At 39.6% G+C, this 24,761-nt stretch overlaps 1 protein-coding gene across 10 annotated transcripts in view; it reads left to right on the top strand.

Annotated features, from left to right (window-relative positions):
- LOC148846522 (transglycosylase) overlaps positions 1 to 24,761 on the top strand; it is a 129,440-nt gene that overhangs the window by 10,088 nt on the left and 94,591 nt on the right. For 2 of the 10 annotated variants that reach the window (XM_088955338.1, XM_088955342.1), the window contains 2 exons: positions 6,660 to 6,825; positions 6,932 to 7,139. The exons of 1 other annotated variant lie outside the window; for it this stretch is intronic. In XM_088955338.1, coding sequence (XP_088811464.1) covers positions 6,963 to 7,139 — 177 coding nt within the window. In that variant the 5' untranslated portion in view covers positions 6,660 to 6,825; positions 6,932 to 6,962. Of the gene's footprint in view, positions 1 to 6,659; positions 6,851 to 6,931; positions 7,140 to 24,761 lie in introns of all 10 variants that reach the window. 7 more of the 10 variants (XM_088955344.1, XM_088955339.1, XM_088955340.1 and 4 more) reach the window with 4 other exon arrangements.

The raw sequence follows: 24,761 nt of genomic DNA, 5'->3' as shown, positions 1-24,761 counted from the left end.
GATTCATGAAGACTTTCTCATGTAGGTCCCCATTTAAGAATGCATTTTTTACATCTAATTGGTTTAATTCCCAAGAGTAATTTTCTGCTGGAGATTATAGGACACGTGTAACATTCAACTTTGCAACTAGGGCAAAAATCTCCTTGTAGTCAATTCTTTCTTTCTATGTAAACCCTTTTTCTACCAGTCGGGCTTTATACCTTTTCACCATACCATCTGCTCTAGGCTTCATAATAGAGACCCATTGACATCCCACAATACTCTTTCCTTTTGGTAGATCTACTAACTCCCATCTTTTGGCTTTCATCAAGGCCTTCATTTCTTCATTCATTGCCTCTCTCCATTTAGGATCATCTATAGCTTTAGAGTATCTGGAAGGAAAAAAAATAAAGAAAGAGAAAAGACAAAGGAGTAATAACGAGGAGTCAAATTGGAGTAGGATTAATAGGATCAATAGGATCAGATTGATTGGAATCTGATTGGTCACCATCACAACCTGAAGGATCCCTTTTTCTTTTCCTATAGAAAATTTTCAGCTCCTTCTGTTGATTGAGATTAGTGTCACTATTCCCTGCATCATCTCCATCAAAATCATTAGTAGGAGTAGTCCCATTAGGTTCATTTGGGCACGTACCTGAGCTAGAAGGGCTAAGGGTAGAAGATGGAAAGCTAGAAGAAGACACAAGAGGTGGCACAAAGAATGAAGGAGAAGAAGAATTCTCTTCCACCCCACTTTCTTCCCCTGATGAGAATTTTTGGAGGGCTGTGTTGTCAAGGGTGTTTTTATATATATATTCATGGCGCTATGGCTTTTTTGTAATTAGTCTTATTTCAAGGGACTACTCTGTAATTATTGTTATTGTTAATATATTAGGGTGAAGTGGGTGCAGCCACTAACCCAATTCGACTTTTCTATTTCTCTCCCTCTCTCTTCTTCTTCTTTCCTCTCTTCTCTCTTGATCATTCCACGATTGATTACAAGATGAAAATAAGATTGAGACTCATGGAAGACAACATTCTTGGTTATAAATCTTTCGCCAGAAACAGGATCATAACACTTGTACCCCTTCTATGTAGGAGAATAACCAAGAAAGACACCTCGAATAGTCCTAGGATCCAATTTAGTTTGTGATGGATCGTTGACATGGATATAATAAACACACCCAAATACTTAGGGAGGCAAAGAAAAGTCATTTTGGGTAGGACACAAAATAAAGAAAGGAGTTTTCATACCCAACACCCTAGATGTCATCCTATTTTTAAATTATGGAGCTATAAGAACCACTTGAGACCAATACTTCTTAGGTACCTCTTGCTGAAATAATAATGTCCTTGCATTTTCCAAAAGGTCTCTATTCTTTCTCTCAACAGCCCCATTCTTTTGGGGAGTATGAGCACATGAAGACTAATGAAGCGCACCTTCTTCTTCTAAGAAGATATTCAAGGAACCTTTAAAATATTCAGCCACATTGTCAGATGAAACTGCTTGGTTCTTTTACCAAATTGTGTTTCAATCATCTTATAGAAGATAATTGTTGTCTATGGTACATCAACACGACTTTTCAACAAACAATATCCAAATGCATCATGAATAGTGATTGATAAAACTAATAAAATAATGATAGCCATCCATAGAAACAAAGGGTGAAGGGCCCCAAACATCAGAGTGAGCCAAAACAAAAGGAACATAAATTTCACTATCTGAAATTGGATATGTAGTTCTACATTGTTTTGACATTTGACAGATCTCACAAGAAAGACTCTAACTTGAAACATACTAAAATAGCTATGAAAACAACACTTTTAATAGAGAAAAAGACATGTGACCTAGCTTAGTATGCCACAAATGCAACCTAGTAAGAGACTCCTGATTGTCGCTACCACTGAATCAAGATATATGCAGGGCTGGTCTTGCCACAACTGACCTAGCCTAGCATGCCACAAATGCAACCTAGTAAGGGACTCCTTAGCCAAAGCCACTTAGAGACCCCATGTGCCAATGCCCTGTATTCAACTTCAACACTTTATCTTGCCACAACTGATTAATTTTTGCTTATCCAAGAGACAATATTACCTTCACCAAATGTACAGTACCTGGATGTTGATCTTTTGTCATCAATAGATCCAGCCCAATCAACACTAGTGTAAGTCTCCATCTTGAGGTGACCATGAGGACTATATAGAATTCCCTTACCAAGAGTGCCCTTCAAGTAACATAGGATTCTCTCAATTGCTACAAGATGAGGAAGATAGGGCTAATGCATGTATTGTCTAACTACACTGATAGCATAGGATATGTCAGTACGAGTCACACAAAGATAGAGTAACTTTCCAAATAGGCATTGGTACATACCCTTATCAGGTAAAATATCACCATTAGTTCCATTAATTTTGTAGTTTGGATCTATAGGAGTGTCTACAAGTTTAGCACCAAGTTTGCTTGTTTCTTGTAGTAGATCTACAACGTATTTCATTTGAGATATAAAGATACCCCTTTTTGATCTTGCAATTTCAAATCCCAAGGAAAATAAAGGAGGCCTCCTAGATCTTTAAGCACAAATTCAGTGTACAAAAATGCTTTAGTTGCTCTATTTCAAGTTTGTCATTTCCAATGATAACAATGTTATCCACATACACAATCAAGACAGTCACCAAATCCCTATTTCTCTTGATGTAATGATTATGATCAACATAGGATTAAGAGGATCCAACTCTCAAAAGAACACTTATGAATTGGTCATACCATACTCGAGGAAATTGTTTCAGGCAATAGATAGATTTTTGAAGCTTACAAACCTTGCCTTCACTTCCAAGTATAACAACACTAGGAGGAAGGTCGATATACACCTCCTCTTGCAAATCACCATTCAAAAAAGCATTCTTAACATCAATCTGATATAGTAGCCAAGAGAAGTGAGCAGCAAGAGATGTCAAAACCCAAGCAGTGTTCATCTCGGTAGTTGGAGCAAAAGTCTCGAGATAATCAATGCCATAAGGGTATATCCCTTAGCTACAAGTAGTCCCGTCAACGTTATATTTTGCTGTTTATATCCACTTACACCCAATTGGCTCCTTTCCTTGAGGGAGCTCAACTAACTACTAGGTTTGATTCCTTTCCAAAGCCTTCATTTCTTGATCCATAGCCTCTTTCCAACATGGTTGGGCAACATCCTCTGAAACATTCTTGGGAATGGAAGCAGAAGACAAAGCTGCAAGAAAAGTATAGTATGAGGAGATAGAGACTCATAAGACACATAGAAGGAGTGGTAGTAGAATGTAGAGTGTACTTTCTTTGTCGCTTTTGCAAGGCAATATGAAGATCAGGATCATTGAGTTCACCACCTTCAACATGGGTACTACAGATCCCAATGGGATCAGGAGTAAAGTCAGAAATAGTAATAGGATCATCACAAGTAGGAACAAAAGGAGGAGGAAAGTTGCTTGAATCCACAGGAGCAAACTGAAGTGGATGATTAAGATCATTGAGTTCACCACCCTTTGATGTTTGTTCCTAACATAGGTTTGCCTAAAAGTTAGTCGTGACTTACTCCCATGAAGAGGAAGAAAAGAGCTAGGCTTCTTAGGAGGAATAGAGGTAACAACAAATATAACCGGGACTGAAATCGAGATAGGATAAGATGATGAGGTAGAATTTTATCTCTCTTCACTACTACTCTCCCCCTGAAGAGAAACATTAGGAGGGAAAATGGTTAGGACTCAAAAAAGGTGACATCTTTAGATACAAAACATTTTCTAGAAGGACCATAGCATTTGTAACCCTCCCGAGTACAAGAATACCCAAGAAAAATAAATTTAGTGGCTTTTGGGTCAAACTTGACACGAGAAGGGTACATGTCATGAACAAAACAAATGGATCCAAAGACTCCTAATGGAAGATTGAAGACAAGAGAATCACTATACAACAACTGATGTGGGGATTTTGACTGGAGAACTCTGGAGGGAAGACTGTGAGCAACTTCAACCACGTGTATATTTTTCCTTTTTGCAATCCCATTCTGTTGAAGGGTTTGAACATAGGAACTTTGGTGAATAACTCCCTTCTCCTCAAGAAACTGAACAAGGCCTTTTTCAAAATATTCCTTTGCATTGTCTGATCTAAAAATTTGAATTCACCTCTCAAACTAAGTTTCACCATGTTATGAAATTTTTTGATAACTTATGACACTTCATCTCTACTCTTGAGAAGATACAACCAAGTGCATCTAGAAAAATCATCAACAAATAGTATAAAATATTTGTAGCCTCCCATACTTTCAAGAGAATACAGCCCCCACACATCAATATGCACAATATGGAATAACAAAAAACTTCTTGTATTACTTGGATGATAAATTGTTCTACACTGCTTTGAAAGTTGACATGTTTTCACATTGGAGATCAGACATAGACAGTTAGACACTCCAAAAGGTAGACTCCATTATCTTCACTCCTAATTCCAATCTTCTTCCTAGTTCTCAGATCTTGGAAGACAATGATCAGAGGAAAAACGTTACACAACAATTCAAAGACTTTGTAAGAGAGCTAACAGACAATAAATTTGTATGAAGTCAAAGAACATGAAGAACAAAGCTAAGCGAGAGATCATCACTCAGCTTAACATTTCCCATACCAGAAATAAGTGTATTGGATACATCTACTAGAGTGATTTTCTCTCTTCTAGAGGACAAATGATAAGAATGAAAACAAGTAGACATACCTGTCATATGGTCAGAGGCACCTGAATCAATAAGCCAAGTGGTGGGTGCAGTAACTGAGTTATGATAGGCAAAGGAAGAATCACCTGACTTAGCAAAAAGCTATAGAAGGAACGTTGGGATCAGAGGTACTGGTTTTGTTGTTGCTTTCTAACCTTGTAAGAAGCTGACTAAATTTGTCTATTTCAGCCCTGAAAACAGTTAATGTTCCTCATGGCTAGGAGCCATAGGTTGAGTAATAGCTGAACTCTTGGAGCTAGTGGCAACATGAGCATTGCCTTTCCTGCCTTAAAATTTTCTGGCTTCAATTCTGGGTGTAATTTCCAACACCTATCCCTTGTGTGTCTAGGCCTCTTACAGTAATCACACACAATCTCATCACCTTCAGTTATCTGAGCCCCCTTTGAACTGTTACTAGACTTGGGCATAGATGACACCACCATGGCTGGATGTTCAATGGGAAGAGACTGCATCATAGCCGCCCTTCTACTCTCTTCACATTGAATCAAAGAATAAGCAGATGAAAGTGTGACACCATTGTTACTAAGAATATGTTGATGCGTAAAAGCATATTCCAAATTCAGCCCGGTCACGAATTCAAAGATCCTAAGCTTCTCATTGCACTTCCTATACTGCTCTCCATTAAAGGAATCTCTCCACTCAAGTGCCACAAGATGATGGTCTCCTCCCATAGTGATTGAAGAGTGGAGAAATACAATGCCACAAATTTCTCTCCCTGTCGAAGATTGCTGTCTTCTCTACAAACAACTCTTACCACACAAATACCAACTGTGGCCCCCAACAACCACCACAAGTCTGTAGTAGAAGATAAAACACAAATAAAGGCTTGGAATATGAAGGAGAAAACAGGTAATGGGAAGCTCAAAACCTCACAAAATCAAGTGAGACCCCTTTTGGTGTGCCCAGAAATATCATAGGATCCCCTAATCCATGAGTCACTAGTTCAAAAAATCTCAACAGCACTGAGGCTCACCTTGAAGTTAAGACTTTTTTCCGTTTTTCTAAGAAAAAACCTTAAAAAAATTGAAATCCACGGCAACAAGTATGAAACCTTCATCAAAATTTGTCTAAAATCTTACCTGACCAAACACTAGGATTTCCAAGATTGATAGAAATGCCGATCATACAGCCTGCTGATGTCAGTAGTCATCCATGCTCTTGTAAGTCAAACCCCCCACTAGGGGGTGCTTTGATACCACAAAGTTTTTTGAGAAGGAAGAAAAATGGAGAAAAAGAGAGAAGAGAGAAGAGAGAAGAGAGGAGAGAAGAGAGAACATTAGAAGAGAGTGTTTTGGAGTTGAGAGAGAGAAGTTGGGGATTTACCCCTTTCATTTGAAATTATATTGGACTACATAAATTACATTTAAGCCCCTTGGTAACAAAAAAACATAAGAGGACAAGAATGCCCCTCAAATAACCTGATTACCCACACAACAATGGCTATCTTCTCTTTCAATTAAGGAGCAAGTGGGTAGACTAAACATGTGGTAGGTATTTTGGTCATTTAAAAATATGATCACTTGTGATTGTTCAATCGATAAAGGGGTATTATTTTTTTAATGATCTTTCTGTCACTAAAGCTTACCAAAGTAACGCCATGTCTGTAATATGGGATGTTTTAGTAAATATTCAAGGGATATAGAAATTTTAGTGATTATCAAATAGTAAACGGTTTTCATTTTACATAACGAGGAAGGCTGGATGGGCTGAGATAGGGATTGGAAGCCTTTGAAAGAAATCTTATACATTGACCATCTGATGTGATCCCTATGTTTTGACAACTTCATATCAGCTCACCACTAATTTTAATAAGATTTAAGTATTCAACTTCCATTTGTTTTATGCATTTTTCTATTTTATATACCTTCCCTTCTTTAGTTCTCTTGTCTAGGTTCACTTATTTGGTTAGATCACCTTTTGTAGGTTCTGTTTGGAAAGAGAAAATATGGTAGCCTGCAAACTTTTGAGTTTCTGATGGAAGTTAGAAGCGTAGATGAAAGCTCCAATACGAAGCTGTTCTTTTTCACTACTCGTTGACTACTTTGGTTGATAATTTGTAGAAGTAATTGTGAACAGTTTACAGATGCAAGTATACTATGTTTTTTCTGTGATGCGTATGTTCATTTCAACCATACATTTCTTAGTGCCAGTTCATGTCTCATGGAATATTGAAAATAGCTCTCTTCTGTTTCTAGATGCCATAAAAACATTTGGTAACCTAATAGCATGGCTATAAGTTTCAAGTATTGGGATGACTGTATTGATCCTAAGGACATGGAAGCGATGTGGATGGATCCTGATGTGAGCACTGAATGGATTAATGCTGGGGAGACCAGGGGGCAGAAAGTTCACCTTTCACGGGATCCTGATGGGCAGCCTTTTCTCACACAGACAGAGATGAAGGTAGAAAAAACAGGAAAATATATTACACTCTTGTTAATTAGGATGCATCTGCAACTATCAAAAACCATGTTTTGTTTCATACTAGGTCTTTTTCTTTCAGCATGAACATAAAGGTAAATACAATATAAATTAAAACAAAGCAAATACACATGGTTACAGTTATAATAATGCTTATGATAAAAGGGCCACTGCCCAATATTGGTCCTGGCTATCTGGGGTCTTGAGAGGTGTGGACTGGATATGGACCTAACCTTTGGTCTAAGATTTTACTACTGCATGAATCTTCATTCTCATGCTTGGCAGCCAGAGATTTTACCATTGCACCAAGCAATCGCCCCTTGTGATAATGGTTTATGGTCTTTCCCAATAATTTCGTCATAATGTTCAACTTTTACCACTCCTGTTGAAGTGGAAAACTATGAACAAGTTATTTTTCAGAATCTATTTCCTATTTTTTGATAGTAAATCAAAATAAAGCAATATTTAAATAAAAATAAGAGTACAATTAGCGAGAGGGTGATGAGACAGCACGCAAAGAGCTGCAACCTGACCAACCCAGAAAAGATCAGAAATTACAGTCAAAGAACAAATAAAAGAGAGTAGACCTCAACTGGATACGATACAAAAGAAAAAAAAACTGAATGCAGAATCGGACCATATCAAGGGTAGACCTAAAATTTTGATCCAAAAGAAGCTTTGGAAGCATCTGAAAATTCTGGAAGTTCCAAAATCCAATCAACAACCATACTGCCAATATGCTTTTTTGACAAGTAACAATACTTTATAAACTTTGTTAGAGTCGGCTATAGAAGGGTAGTCTAGTCTTTTTACTTTATGTTATGTGCTAGACGTAATTACTATTATATTCTAAGTTAACTGATGTGCCCCACACTTAAGTGGGGGCACAATAATCATTGTGTTTTTTTGTTTAGAAAACAATAAATAAATCTGGCCGACTAGAGAGAGGTGTGTTCTCTAGTTCGAACCAGCCTTTCCTTATTCTTCTTTTCTCTCTTCTCTTCTTCTCTTTCTCTCTTTAATTCTTTTATTTTGAAACTGAAGCATATACAGATCTGAACTTTATCATGGTATCAGAGCTATTATAAATCAGTTCAGATCTGCCCAGTTTTCTGCACCTCCCAATCTAGTTTTTTGCATATTTCTATTCGGTCACTTGGAGTTTGACAAAAAGGCTAAAAAGGAGTGGTTTTTTTTTTTTCTTCTGGAGGTTTTAATGCCTCTGGTTGGTTGTGTTGTGGTGGTTGGTAGAAAACCCTCTAATCGGTGTATCAAAGAGGGCTGTTTACAGTAGTATAGTGGTCTGACGGGTTTGAGTCTGACTTGTGTGGTTCAAATAGGTGGGTTGCATGGGATTATAATGGGTGGGAAGCAATTGCTGATGTGTTGCAGACCTAGTATCACGTGTGTGAAGTGTATGTGGGTGATTTTTGTGGTGTCGAAAATGGAGTGTAGTGGTGATTATCATTGCTGAAACCCGTGACAGTAAATGTTTCAGCAATAGTCAACCGTAGGAGTGTAGTGTGGTGATCATTAGTAAGGTAGGGTGACATATTAGTGTGAGATATATATATATATATTTTTTTTTTATGGCAGCTATGGGAGACGGTAGTGAACACAAATCTGTTATGGTTCCCCTTGATTACTTGAATGTGCTGATGACCTCTATTAAACTAAATGGAGAGAATTACGTATCTTGGGCTAAATCTGTTGAAGTTTTTCTCAAAGCTAAGAAGAATGTGAATAATGTGAGAGAAGATAAACCCTCAGTTGATTCTCAAGACTATAGTGACTGGGAGCAAGAAGATGCACAGATTATGACTAGTTATGGAATAGCATGGAACTTAAGATTATTGTGAATTTCATGTTCTTAGACGCAACCAATGAGATTTGGGATCATGCAAAGAAGCTTTACTTAGGACAAGACAATACTACTAGAGTATACTAGCTCTACCAAGAGTATTTTAATCCGCAACAGGGTAATCAAAGTCTTGAGGAGTACTATGCTAGCTTGAGGAATCTTAGGAATGAGTTGAATGTGTATCACCCCCTTACATCTGATGTCAACATTCAACAACACAAAGAACAAATTGATGTAACCAGATTTTTAGTGGGATTGAAGTCTGAATATGAACCAGTGAGAGCACAGATACCAGGTGGGTCAGCCCTTCCCTTTCTTGAAGAGGTGTTTGCTTGTCTCCGGAGGATTTCAGTTGGACCTACGGAGAACTCCACCATAGTAGATAGGTTTGCTTTTGCATTGACAAGAGGGGGAGGTCATGGTGGTAGAGGAGGAACTCGGGAGATTCAGCCTGGTGGTGGTGGTGGTGGTGGACCCATGTACAGTGGTGGTGGTGGTGGACACATGTACAGTCGTGGTGGTGGGCATATTGGAGGTTGACTTTTAGGGGGAGCCCATGGTAGAGGACATAGCAATGGTCCGAAAAGGTGTACACATTGTGGTATGGAAGGACATACTATCAATTTTTGTTATGATCTACATGGCCTACCTTCAACCTGGGCAAATCATGCAGTGGCTAGTGGTGGTGGTATGAGACAAGAAATTCAGCAAGTCGATCAAACAACTCCTACATCTATAGATGCCTTCGAGAAAGAAATGATGAGTGTTCCACGTGATGAGTATGAGCGGTTGCTCCGGGCTACTTCTCAACAGAATACAACTATGCTTGCCCACTCAGGTATGGCTTGTTTGGCATCCAAACCCTCCCATTGGATCATTGACTCTAGAGCTTCCGATCATATGATTGGGACTCTAGGTGTGCTTTCTTCTCTTTCTTCATCTTCTACAACCCACACTGTTACCCTTGCTAATGGTTCCACTTCTTCCATATGTGTTATTGGTAATGTTAACACTGGTTCACTATCTTTGTCTTCAGTTTTGTATGTTTCCAAATTTCCTTTTAATTTCATGTCTGTTAGTAAATTAATCAAGTCCCTTAATTGCTCTATCACATTTTACCCCTCATTTTGTGTTTTTCAAGATCTCAAGACGAGGATGAAGATTGGTGGAGGGAATGAAGCTTGTGGACTGTATTATATTAATGGTGGTGGTGGTTCGTCAACAACTCTTCAGTCGTCTCTTTCTCCTATACAGTGGCACTGCAGACTTTATTATTCATCTCTTAAAGCTCTTAAGCTACTTGTTCCAGCATTGAGTCGTCATTTTACTTTGGATTGTGAGTTGTGTCAGTATGGGAAACATCTTTGGTCCATTCGGACATTTGGGGTCCAAATAAAATAGTGTCAAACAATAGTTACCAGTACTTTGTTATTTTTGTTGATGATTATTCAAGGATGACATGGCTTTATCTTATGAAAGAAAGGGGTGACTTATTTTCTATCTTCCTAAAGTTTCATGCTGAAATTCACACTCAATTTGGTGTACATATTAGGATCCAATGTTCTAATAATGGCCGAGAATATTTTTATACACATTTTCAGCAATATTTAGAACAACATGGTATTATTCATTAGACCTTTTGCAGTATTGCACTTACACCCCTCAACAAAATGGGGTAGCTGAACAAAAGAACTACCACCGCTTGGAAACTGCTCGGTCCTTTTTGCACCTTATGAATGTACCAAACATTTCTAGAGTGATGTACTTACATCTTGTTTCCTTATTAACCGAATGCCTATGTCCGTTCTTGATGGTCAGTCTCCCTTTTTTTTTGATGAATGATAATAAATTTATTAATTCAGAAGCAAATTTAGAGCGAGTTCATACAACATCCCAGGGAGAGGCGCGAGCTGCAGCCTCCCCTTGAATCTTACAAGTAAACTAGGAAAGAAAAGCAAGAATCACAACTGAGCCCAAAACAATTCTTCCCTATTTACCCCTTGCTTAGCTAACACATTTGACAAAGTATTTGCTAATCTCCCCACCCACTGTACAATGACCAACATATTCATTGTCAACCAACTAAATTTCTTCATTTCATTCTTGTAACGCCACATAGCCTCTTTAGGATTTTTCAACCAACCCACCACCACCTTGGAATCCCCCTCGATTGTTAGGTGTTGTACCCCCAACTGGTTTGCAAATTGCACCCCTTGTACAACAACTAAAAGTTCTGCCCTAATGGAGTCCCCAATTCCCAAGGGACCTGAGTAGGGCAACAAAATCTCTCCCTTCTCATTTCTCAAAACACCCCCCATTCTGGATAATCTTGGATTACCCATGCTACTTCCATCAAAGTTCAACTTCAGTGAGCCTTCAGATGGAGGAGACCAGCTTGTAATAGATTTTTCCTTTAGGGATGAACACCTTGCTACTGCTGACTAATTTCTCCAAAGGTCATTAAAGGAGAATTGATGAAAGATTTCCAAGGTCTTCAACCAAGGTGTTGCCCTATTTAACACACAGTCTTTCAATTCCTGACTGCTCCTTTCCTTTTGTTGAAAAATTCTAATATTCCTTTCTTCCCAAAGGGTCCAAATCAAGGAAGCACAAGCACATCTCCACATAATTCTCCCTATTTTTGTAGGCCAATAAAAGGTAGAATGGTTGAAGAGCATGTGAACTTCTGCTGGTAGACTCCAACTACTCCCAAACAATGAAAGTAGCCAAGCCCAAAGGTCTGCAGAAAAGGGACAAGATATTAATATGTGGTAACAATCCTCATCGTGAGCCCTACAGAGGATACACCAATTAGGAGAAATACAGAGGAAAGGTCTTCTTTTTTGTAGGTTATCTAGAGTGTTTACTTTCCCATGTAATACTTCCCAACAAAATGCCATAATTTTTTGGGGAACTGGCCTGTACCAAATTTCTTTTGATGGAAAGGGTTGGTGAGTAGAAAGTTGAGAGATGGACTTGAAGAAAGAAGCACAAGTGAAGGTTCCATTGGGTCTAAGAGTCTATACCCTCTTATCTGGCTTGGAGGGATCCAAACAAACTTGATTAAGACAACCAAGCAAGACAAAAGAGATTCAATTTCATCATCCCTAAGTCCTCTACGAAACCCAAAATCCCAAGTAGGATCTAAGGGTGTTCCCAAAGGTGAGACAAATTTTGAGACTACCTCTTTTTTGTACAAAGAAACAGAAAATAGCGAAGGGAACAGATCCTTTAAAGGTGTGTCTCCTACCCAAATATCCTCCCAAAAATGAACAGTGTTGCCAGAACAAACTTCATACCTGATAAAATTGAGGAATTGAGGAAGGGTGTTGTGAATGGCCTTCAAAGGTGTTGCTAGGTTAGCTTGCCTTGATACACCAGCATCTCATCTATTCTCTGACCTCCCATGAATGCTTCCCACCACCTCATGCCACAATCTCTCTCTTTCCAATGGCCATCGCCACAACCATTTCCCTAACAGAGATTGATTTTTTCTAGTTACCCTCCCAAGTCCCATACCCCCTTCTTCTTTACTTCTGCACACAGTTTCCCAATTAACCAAGTGATCCTTTTTTTCTTGTCCCAGCTCCCATAAGAAATCTCTCATCAACTTCTCCAGTTTCCTAGCTTCCCTAACTGTTATCCTAAATACAAACAAAAAATAGGTAGGTAAGTTTGCCAAGGTAGCTCTTATTAGGGTAATTCTCCCTCCTAAAGAGACATAATTCCTCTTCCATGAGGCTAATCTCTTCTCAAACTTTTTTATCACTGGGGTCCAAAATCTACTCTCCTTAGGATTTGCCCCTAAAGGAAGCCCTAAATATGACATAGGCCAAGTAGAGGTGGAACACTCAAGACACTCCGCAATAGCCTCGACCTCCCCTACCTCCAAATTTATACCCGCTATGTAGCTCTTTTCCAAATTTGTTCTCAAATTAGAAATACTTTCAAATCCTTTGGTTAGCTTCTTTAGGTTTGCTACCTTTTCGCTAAAACCTCATTCACAAAAGATCATTAGGTTATCTGCAAACTGAAGGTGAGTGACGTGGACTTGGTGTCTCCCTATTCTCCAACCCCTAATGGCATCTTTACTGTCAGCCTTAGTAATGATCCTATTAAGGTAAAAAGGAAGGGTGAGAGTGGATCCCCTTGCCTGACACCCCTGCAAGCTGGAAAAAATTCCCTCACCATACCATTCACCAGAATAGAGTAGTGACAAGTCCTGATACACCCAAAAATCCAACTACACCACTTGTCCCCAAATCCATAGTTTCGCATAACCTCTAATAGAAACTCCCAGTCCACCAAATCATAGGCCTTTTCGAGATCCAATTTACAAATGAAAGCTCTCTTCCTAGACCTTTTCATTTCCTCCACACACTCATTCGCAATTAAGATCTGATCTGTTATTTGTCGCCCTTGAATGAAAGCCCCTTGGGTTTCACTAATGATAGAAGGGAGGACTGTTTTGATCCTCAACGAGAGCATTTTAGCCATAATTTTATAGATGCTTGTCACCAGACTAATAGGCCTATAATCTTTTGGGTGGTTGGCATCATTCTTCTTAGGTATCAATGCCAAAAAGGTGGCATTAATTCCAGGGCTTATAATGTGATTGTCTACAAATTCCTTAAAGACTTCAACTAAATCCTCTTTCAACACCTCCCAACAGTCTTGATAAAAACCCATTGTAAAGCCATCTGGACCTGGAGCCTTGGATCTATTCATTAGAAAGACAACTTTCTTAATCTCTTCTTCCTCGAAATCTCTTTCCAGCCACCTTGCCACTCCGTCATCAATTCTTGGCCATTCCACCCCTTCCACGACTGCTCTTTCACTCAAAGGTCTTCTATAAATCGATTTGAAGTGGTCCACAAATTTTCTGGCTATGTCATCCTGGTTGGTAATCACCTTCTCTCCTAACTCTAGCTTGGTCACAAGATTCTTTCTTCGTCTCCCATTTGCCAAATCACGGAAAAATCTAGTGTTCCCATCGCCTTTCTTAATCCACTTGTGTCTAGATTTTTGTCTCCAACTGATTTCTTCCCTCAGTAACACCTCTTCTAAATCCCTTTTCAATTGTCTCCTCAACACTCTGTCCTCCTCGGTCAACTCATTTTGAGATTCCTTTACATCCAAGTTTTTTATTCGAGAGATTAGGCACAATTTTTATTCCTCAATTCTACCAAAATGATCTCTATTCCACTCTTTTATTTTGGCCTTCAACCTTTTTAATTTCTTATTAAACTTGATCCCCTTCCATCTTACCCTCCTCTCCTCTTCACCCCACCATTCCTTCCCTTTTTTCACAAAATTTGGATGAGTAAGCCACACATTTTCGAATCTAAAAGGTTTGGGTCCTATAGGAAAAAACTCAGTACCTATTTGGATAGGACAGTGATCGGAGGTGATCCTGGGTAACGCTCTAGCAACCAAGTTTTCCAAACTATTCTCCCAGGCAAGGCTAAATAAGAACCTGTCCAACTTCGAACACAAAGGGGTTTCCTGAAGGTTGGACCAAGTGTAACTGGCTTGTAGCAGAGGTATTTCCTTCAATTCACATTCTTCAATAAAACCATTAAATTTTCTCATGCTTGTTGTAATTACCTGTTGGGGATTACTGGTTTCATCAGAGAATCTAATGACATTAAAATCCCTGCCCAGATACCAAGGGCCATCCCATAGCCCCTTGATTGCATATAGTTCCTCCCACATCTCATTCCTCTCTCTATGGGAATTAGGGCCATAAACATTGGTTAAGATCCATACACACCCATCCTCTACATTCTTACACTTAATGGAAACTGAGAATCTGCCTATTAATTCTTCCACTACTTCCACCAAATCCTCCATTCACAGTGTTACGATCCCCCCCGAGGCTCCCCAAGGAGACGAGCTCCAACCTAAACCTTTAGACCTCCAAAAACTCCTCACCCATCTCCCATCTAAGTCCATCATTTTGGATTCTTGTAATAACACAATATCGGGTTTTTCCCTTCGGAGTAAGTCTTTGATCACCCTTCTCTTTCTTGCACTCCCTAACCCTCTTACATTCCAACTTATAATTTTCATCAAGACAAAAGAGCAAAAAACCCATGAAAAGGCCATAATCTCCTCATTTTAGGCCCTTTCTCCTATTCCCTCTACCACTAAATTCTAAATCTCCCTCAATGTCTGAGATTAGCCTTTCCACTTCAGATCTTTTTTTCTTCTTTGTTCCTTTCCCCGCCCCCCTTCCTAATACAACAATCATCCTCTTTTTGTTTTGTTTCCTACATTGTCTCCCTTCTCTGTTTTGTTTCCTACATTGTCTCATTTTCCTCTCACTCCTAGGGTTTTTGGGTGTGTGCATTTTGTTCATAATCTTGGGCCTGGGCTAGACAAATTAGATGCACAATCTTCTAAGTTTGTCTTCCTTGGCTATTCTAGGACCTAGAAAAGGTATAAGTGTTATAATCCTAGTTCTCGACATTGCTTTGTGTGTCCAGATGTTACTTTCTTTGAGTTTGTTCCCTTTTTTCTTGGGTCAGATGTCTCTTCTTCTTCTCCTCTTCTGCTTCCAGTTCTGTTGAGGACCCCATTCCCCTTGTTCCAACTGCAACTAAGTCTTTGCTATAGTGCAACTTCCCGCTGAACAACCACCTATCTTACAAGTGTATACGCATCGGCATACACCGGCTCCTCCTCCAACTTCTTCACCGTTGATAGATCCAACAATTGTTTCCACACTCCCATCAAACTCTGATTTTGATCTTGACCTTCCCATTGCGGAAAGGTAAACATAGTTGTGCCCTTCATCTTATCTTTAATTATGTTTCTGTATCCCACCCTTCTACTTCCCATCGACAATTTGTTTCATTGTTATCTTCTATTTCTGTTCCTAAGGATGTCCAATAAGCCCTTACCTCTCCAGAGTGGCGTCAAGCGATGAAAGATGAACTCTCAATTCTGGCTCATAATCATACGTGGGATCTCGCCACTCTCTCCTGGTAAGCATGATATAGGATGCAAGTGGTTATACACAGTCAAGTATTTACCTGATGGTAGTGTTGAGCGGTTGAAAGCTTGGTTGGTTGCTGAAGGTTATTCATAGCTATATGGCATTGACTACATAGAGACTTTCTCTCCTATTGCCAAGATTGGTTTTGTTCTTGTTTTGATCTCTCTAGCTGCTATTTATGATTGGCCTTTGTTTCAACTTGATATCAAGAATGCCTTTTTACATGGTGATCTTCTTGAGGAGGTGTATATGGAGCAACCACCAGGGTTTGTTGCTCAGAGGGATGATAGTAAGTTGTGTAGGCTCAAGAAAGCTATTTATGGACTTAAATAGTCTCCCCGTGCATGGTTTGGCAGATTAAGTGAAGTGGTGAAGAAATTTGGCATGAAACAATGTTAGGTCAACCATTTAGTATTCAACTATGATTCTGGTGCTAGGAAGATTTTATTGGTGGTGTATGTAGATGACATTGTTATTACTGGCAGTAACAGATTGGGGATTGATAGGTTGAAGACATTTTTTTATGATCATTTCTAGACAAGGGACCTTGTTAAACTAAGATATTTTTTAGGGATAAAGGTAGCAAGGTCCATGTATGGTATTAACTTGTGCCAGAGGAAATATGTCCTTGATCTACTAGAGGGAACAGGGTTGTTGGGTGCCAAACCAGTCTAAACACCCATAGAATTGAATGTCAAGTTGAGTAGTGATGTAGGTGAGGAGTTTGAAGATGCTGGAAAGTATAGGAGGTTGGTGTGTAAGTTGAATTACCTAACCATTACTCGGCCCTACATTTCATTTGTGGTTAGTGTGATGAGTCAATTTATGCAGAATCCTCGAATCCCACATTAGGATGCGGTTAAGGATTGTATGGTACTTGAAAGGAGCTCCAGGCCGTGGCTTGTTATATAAAAGTGGTGGAAGTCTTGAGATAGAGGGGTACAATGATGCTGATTGGGCTGGTTTCATATCCGATAGAAGGTCTACTACAATGTATTGCACTTTTCTTGGGAGCAATTTGGTGACATGGAAGAGTAAGAAGCAGATATTGGTAGTAAGAAGTACTACAGAAGCTGAATATAGAGCCATGGCACACACAACATGTGAACTAGTGTGGTTGAAGAATCTCTTAGAGGAGATGGGGTACTCGTTTGACACTCTTATGAAGCTATATTGTGATAACCAAGCAACGGTTCATATCTCTTCTAATCCGGTGTTTCATGAAAGAACAAAACATATAGAAGTTGATTGCCACTTTGTGAGAGAGAAGGTACTTAGTGGAGTGATAAGTAGAGCATATGTTAACACAGGAAATCAATGGGCAGACTTGTTCACCAAAGGGCTGAGTCGGGGAAGAGTGGATTACATATGTAACAGGCTGGGACTATATGTCATATACTCACCAGCTTGAGGGGGGGTGTTAGAGTTGGCTATTGACAGGTAGTTTAGTCTTTTTACTTTATGTTACATGCTAGATGTAATTACTATTATATTCTAAGTTAAGTGATGTGTCCCACACTTAGGTGGGGGCACAATAGTCATTGTGTTTCTTTATTTTTGTTTAGAAAACTATAAATAAATTTGGCTGACTAGAGAGGTGTTTTCTCCAGTTCGAACCAGTCTTTCCTTCTACCTATTCTTCTCTTCTCTTTCTCTCTCTCTTTTTTTTTTTTCTTCTGAAACTGAAGCATATACAGATCTGAACTTTATCAAACTCAAAAAGGATAAATAATGTAAAAAAGCTAAGAACCAAAAGGCCCCACATATAGGTTGGACTAGTGACCTATCCCAAATTCATAGAATTACAGTCGGGGCCGAAACATTTGTTTCCTGTAAACCCCTTGTTTAGCCAAAGCATCTGCTATTGCATTTGCTGAACTTTGCACCCATTGAAAGGTTACAACTGCTTCCCTTGATAGCCAAGTTATCTGCTTGATTACTTGTCTATACTGCCACATTGCCTTGCTGTTGTTTCCCATCCAACTAATTACAATTTCTTGAGTCTCCTTCCTCAGTAATATCTTTCAAATTCAGCTGTCACGCCGCCTAAAAATCCTTGTGCTAACATCTCATCACTTATTCAGTTTCCATTCCCAATATGATGTAGGATCAACTCAATTCCAGCCCTTTGAAAATGTTGAATGATCTTCCTTGATCTGGAATTTATGGATGTTGATGGCTGTAATGGGTTCTTGAAGGAATAAGAAAGAAAATAGAGAAAGAAAGAAGAGAAAGAACACCTGGAATCACTCATGGGGTACCTAGAATCACTCTAGGGTATGAGAACCACTCACCATAACTAGTGATGAGACATGTTACTGTTTGCTAATACTTGGAATAAAAAGCTGTCAACAGAATTACATTTAAGATGAAATCATCCAAGAGAAGAAAAGAGGAGAAAACAGATGAAGAGAAGGAGAAGAAGAATATAAATGAGAAAAGAAGGAGAACAAAATGTAATGGTTCTGCTGCTCCACTGATTGTTTTTTATATGAGCCATTAAAAGATAAGCTACAATGACTGAAATACCCTTACCGCCTATAAGAAAGAGAAAATCAAATAATAGTAACAGTAAAACAACAACAAAAGACATGGGACCACACACATATAATAGCTTAAGACTGATCTACTATATCTCTAAACTTCCCCTCAAGTTAGGAATACATGTTGGTCATTCCCAACTTGTGTAAATCTGTCTGCATTTTGACTTTAGTGACTGTTCTGGTGAAGAGATTAGCAAGCTGCATGTCTGAGGTAATATACGACAAACACACTTCTTGAGAAGCAATTCTTTATCTAATGAAATGTCAATCCACCTCAATATGTTTTGTCCTATCATGTTGTATTTGGTTGTTGGCAACATTAATGGTGGCCTGATTGTCACAATACGGCATCAAGGGATTTTCATACTCAATTCTTTGCTCTTCAAGCAAAGATATCAACCATAACACCTCAATTTCACCATGATTCATAGACCCATACTCCGCTTCAACACTTGAACGAGCAACAACATTCTGTTTCTTACTTCACCATGAAATTAGATTCTCACTTGACTGAAAGGGTTTGTAACTGAATTAAATTCTGTTGTGAATTCTTTTTGAAGGATAAATAGAAATTTCATTGAACTGAAAAAGGGGTGTAGTAAGTTGTGGTTCTGTTGTCCCGTTAGGTCTATTTATATGTTAGCAAATAAAAGTCAATACAATGAAAATAATGCTCTGATTGACCACAATCATAATTGAGTATTTCTGATGGATATGTCCGTACTTCAAGATAGAGGAGTTTATCATAGATTCGATGGTTGCCTTCTTTACATGTGCTTGACTAGGCCTAACATATCCTTTGCTATTGGTGTGGTGAGTCAATATATTCATGACCCTCGAACTTCTCATATGCAAGTTATCAACAATATTCTTGCTTATCTGAAGAGATGAGGGAATGCTATACACCAACCATGAGCATTTGAAGATTGAAGCATACACTAATGCAGATTGGGCAGGATATATTGATGACGAGATTTGCATTTGGCCATTGTGCTTTGGTGGGTGATAATGTGGTGTCATGGAGAAGTAGGAAGCATTCTATGGTTGCCCAGTCTAGTGTAGAGGTAGAATACTGGGCAATGGCTCCTGGAGTATCTAAGTTGCTATGGTTGAAGAATTTTATTAACAAAGACGGGGGTTACAACATGTAATGTACTAGTGTAGGGGTATTTTTGGTTTTTTCTCTCTTATTTGTTATAAGCTGTTGCCTAAGTATAAGTACAAACTTAGGCACCACCAACCTTACAATATACAGAATAGAATTATTTCTTCTTCTTCTTCTTCTTCTTCTTCTTCTTCTCTCTTCCTTCTTCTATTCTCTCTTTTATCTTTGCTGAATTACATGGTATCGGAGCTCTGATCTGGGCACAACCTTCTCAGTTTGTGTTCCCCATCTGAAACTGGGTTCTTTGATTGGAAGAAGAAGTGAAGAATCCATCGGACTGACCTAGCCCTCCCGTCTTTGCTTTTTTCTTTTCTCTTTTCTCTCTTGGTCGTTGTACCAAGAAGAGGTCTGTGGTGGCAGCCGAATGCAGTAAGCAGTTTTCTAGGGTTTTCTCCTGGTTTTTTATGGACTGTAGGTCATGGAATTACTACTGTACTCCAGGTATGTACTGTTACATTCATATTTAAGTATATGACTACCGTGAATGTCACAGTTGGTTGTCTCCTTCTCCTATAAGATGAAGTGTTTCGGCTAGGGTTTATTGACTTACAGTTCGGCTGGACCTGTTTTCTTTGGAGACTTCTTAAACTACAGTGCTATAGCTTGGTTAGTGTGTTACGCTCTGGCTGGTTTGTCTTCCTAACAGTGTTGTAGAAGTACAGAACTTTTGTCTCAGTCCTTTTTCTTGGAAAATCAACAATAACATATTGGGAAAAATGGCTACTGAGGATTCAGCAACCTCTGGTATTACTTCCCATCAAGGAAACCTTAATGGGGGACTGGACAGCATGAATTTCTCTATGTCTATTACCCCCTTTGATGGACTGAATTATCTGGAATGGTCCAAAGGCATCAAACTTTATATCACAGCTAGGGGGAAGGCCGGTTACATAAGTGGAAAAATTAAAGAACCAAAGTCTGGTACAGCTGAACATGATCGATGGGATCAAGAAAACATCATAGTTATGTCATGGCTGTTAGGTTCCATGCTGCCTCATGTAAAGAAAAAATTCATATGGGCTGACACAACTTGTGAAATTTGTGAACAAGCCAAGGCAACCTGTTCTGAAAAGAGGCATTTTGCCAAGATTTATCGGCTTTAAGAAGAATCATCTACTTGTAAGCAAGGAGACTGTAGCCTATCTACATACTGTTCAGCCCTTACCTCTATATAGAAGGAGCTGGACTATTATCAGACTATTGAGTGGAAGAATGATGAGGATGAAAAAGCATACAAAAAACTTGTCTCCCAACAGAGAGTGTTTGCTTTCTTGTTGGGGCTGAATCCTATTTATGAACCTCTTCGGGTACATATTTTAGGAAGTAGGGAACTTCCTTCCGTTTAGGAGGTATATGCCTTAGTTCAATCTAAAGAGAGCAGAAAGAGTCTAATGAATGTTTCTGAGGGGGAGAAACCTATTGCCCTGACTGCAAGAGGAGGTAACATTGGAATGTGTTAGCATAGGGGTAACACATATGTCTCTTCAATGTTGTGTTGGAATCAGTGCTCCTCACTTAAATAAGGGCACATATGTCTTTTCAATTATTTTTAATAATATAAGTACTGTCTGGCCGACTGGGAGAAGGTTATGTTGGCACTTCCACTTCGAACCAGATTTTCTCCCTTCTCTCTTTCTCTCTTTCTTCCACCTTTCTACTTCTTTCTACATAACCGATCTCAGACAGACAAAATTCCAAGGCAGGCCGAATCATCACATGGTATCAGAGCTACTTGAATCTGCCTAGATTTCTGTCTGCCTAGATATCTATTCTCTGCGCACCCTATCTAGGGTTTCTCCTTTTTTTCTGCATTTGACTGGAGATAAGGGAAAGGGATGAAAAGTGTTAGACAGTTTTGTACACCCTTAGCTTCAATCAAGATGATGTACTTTATGAGTTTATTGTAAATGAATAAAAATGCATATTTGATTAATGTTCCCTTGGTATGTTTCTGTGTAATACCCTTAAACTGGACACTTAATGAGACTCGTGTTAGTTTAGAATGTTCACAGCCAGTGGGTCGGTCTGGGGAGACCTATCCTAACAAGGCTGACACCGTGGTGCCACCAAGTCGGTTGGGGTGGCCTGTCTCAGCTACCAGGGTGAGACCTTAGGCACATACAGTGTATGATTAATTGAATCTTTGAACTGGACCAGATTTTCAGTATTTCCCTGGACCTTGGAGATTGATGGGTGAAACTGGAAAGTTACACCCGACCCCTAGACTCGATTATGATACTACACTAGGTGTCGGATTGGGCTGTCTTTGATATACCAATCAGTGAGATCCTTAGTGGGGGTCAAAACCTGGGTATGTTGGGACAGTCTGAGAATTCATCTGAGTGGGTGATCATAGTGACAGGATCAACCCCTTTGTCGGACAAAGGTAATGATCGGGGATGCACTCTCACTGATGGAAACCAAGACTGCCGGCAGCCGATTTCAATCGTTGAGATTTGTTTTGCAAAATATATTTTATATGAGATATGAAAGTATATATATTATGGTTTCGAAATGATTTGGAAAAGGTTTTAATTCCCGAGATCCATATAAGCAGAGAGTGCAACACTGTTCCTTGCAGCTAAGGGAGAGGTCTTCTCTTGTCGGGCAGTGTATGATCATTATGGGCTGAGAGGTTAAGTGTAAGACCATTGAGGATAATACCTGATGGGCCAATCTTGCATCTGCCCACAGTCCCTGGGTGTTACAAGGTGGCTTGGCCCAAGGACCACTTAGGGTAAGTGTTGGGCCCATAGATCCCATAAGATGGGTTTCAGGGGGTGCACTGTCCATAACAGTGTATTCGGCCAGGCGTTGTAATAAAGGCTGGGCTGAACCCATGTGGCTGATGTGTAGATCAATGTTTGGGTCCCACGCCATACAAGGAAGCCCAACTGGGCAGCATTTTGGAAGGCTAAGTGAGTACATAATCTTAAATGGGCCTTAAGCCCATTCGAACTAGGCTGATTTGATCAGTCAATTAAAAGGAGATGGCTGATCTGAATAAGATTTAGATCTGGAAGCCTCCTAATTAGATTAGGAGATGGCTGATCTGATCTGCAGATAAGATGAGGGTTATCCTTTATCACTTAAAGGGACTTCTAATCCAAATATGATTTGGATTAGCAACTCCTAATGGGATTAGGAGATTATCCCTTTAAAATTATAAAAGGAGGGGGCGACAGCCTTTTGACATGCAACCATCATACTCTTGTTTTCAGAGCTGAAATTACAAAAAGAGAGAATTCTGCACCCTGCGAATACTCTCTTGCCGCCTCCTTCCTGCAGCTGTCGCCTCCAACAGTTCGATCTCCTACTCTCTATAGGAGTAATCAAGATTTGATTTTGATACCAATCTTTTGGAGAAAAGATTGATTGGAGTTGTATTCACAAGCCATCTTGTTGATTCTTGCGAAGGGTCAAGTTCTTTTGGAAGAACACTACTGATTCTGCTTCATCCTGCACTGTGCCATCTTCAGTGGGAGTAGATTTTGGATCCTTCCTTGGGCGTGAACACCTCCATTGGGAGATACTGTTTCTCCGTATCAGGTATAAATCCCTTCCTATTCCTTTTGGTTAAGATCTGGTTCAGTTTATGGTTCAAGAATGATCCTTGAAAATATGATTTTCTAAATAGGGAATGCGTTTCCTAGTCGAAGGGAGAGAATTTTTTTTGAAATTCGCCCCCTTATTCCGCAATCTTTGGGCGTTCATGTGATGGATATCCTATCCCTTCAAAAAGGAGTGATCGCCCTTTTCTCTTGGAGGTTTCTATGCCTCCAGTCAGGTCGTGTGTGGTCGGTTGCTGTGGTTTCTAAGATCGCCCTCCCCTAATCGATGAAGAATAGAGGGCCGATCTGTGTGGTGCAGTGGCTGTCTTGTGTGGACTGATTTTCTACTCGTGGGGTTGTTACTTCAGTGATATGGTAAGAGATTTTAGTGCAAGATATCTGTTATGGATCAAATAGGATGTGTTTCAGACCATGTGCTTGTGTTTCAAACAGTAGTGTGCTAGGGTTTATGCTGGTTTTTGTGTATTTCGAAGGAAGAGTTATGATCATACAGTGGTGAGATTTCAGGTAGTCATAGGAGTAGGGTTTGTGGTGTAAAGAACACACTTTTCAGCAACAACAAGTGCTGAAATCAGTGTGACAGGTGTGATCTTGTTGTGTGCAGTGTGCAGAATTTAGTGGTAATAGAATTCAGCAAGTGTGCAGAATTGGTGATAACAGAATGGGAGATAACAGTGATTATAAACCTAATGTGGTGGTGTCTACAGACTACCTGAATGTTCAGATGACCTCCATTAAACTAAATGGAGAGAATTATGTGCCTTGGGCTAAATCCGTCGAAGTCTTTCTGAAGGCAAAGAAGAAGGTAAAACACATAAGAGAGGAGAAACCCCCCACTGAATCTCACGAGTATGAAGACTACGAGCAAGAGGATGCTCAAATCATCACATGGTTGTGGAATAGTATGAAACCCAGGATTAGTGTAAACTTCATGTTTCTTGACACTGCCAAAGAGGTGTGGGACCATGTGAAGAAATTGTATTCGGGTCAGGACAATACAACCCGAGTGTATCAGCTGTATCAAGAGTACTTTAACCTGCAATAGGGCAATCAGAGTCTTGAGGAGTACTATGCCAACATGAGAAACATACGTAATGAGTTGAATGTCTATCACCCTCTCACTTCTGATGTCAAGATTCAACAACAACAAAGAGAACAACTTGATGTGACTAGATTCTTGGTGGGACTGAAGTCTGAATATGAACCGGTACGAGCTCAGATATTAGGAGGATCAACTCTCCCTTCCTTAGAAGAGGTATTTGCTCGACTTCGGAGGATTTCTATCGGATCTACTGAGAATTCTATTATCTCAGATAGATTTGCCTTTGCTGTATCGAGAGGCCGTGGTGCTAGAGGTGGAGCTAGGGGAGCTCAGTCTGGCCGTGGTAGTGGTAGTGGTTCTATGTATGGCCGAAGTGGCAATGGTGGGCCTACTTATAATCGTGGTGGTGGTCGTACTGGGG

Source organism: Nelumbo lutea, chromosome 7 (genome assembly GCF_056320005.1).
Source record: "Nelumbo lutea isolate HS-2025 chromosome 7, American lotus-T2T, whole genome shotgun sequence".
In the NCBI taxonomy this organism is placed as follows: Eukaryota; Viridiplantae; Streptophyta; class Magnoliopsida; order Proteales; family Nelumbonaceae; genus Nelumbo; species Nelumbo lutea.
Note: the sequence above shows the minus strand (reverse complement) of the source record. Positions and strands in the feature narration are given on the sequence as shown.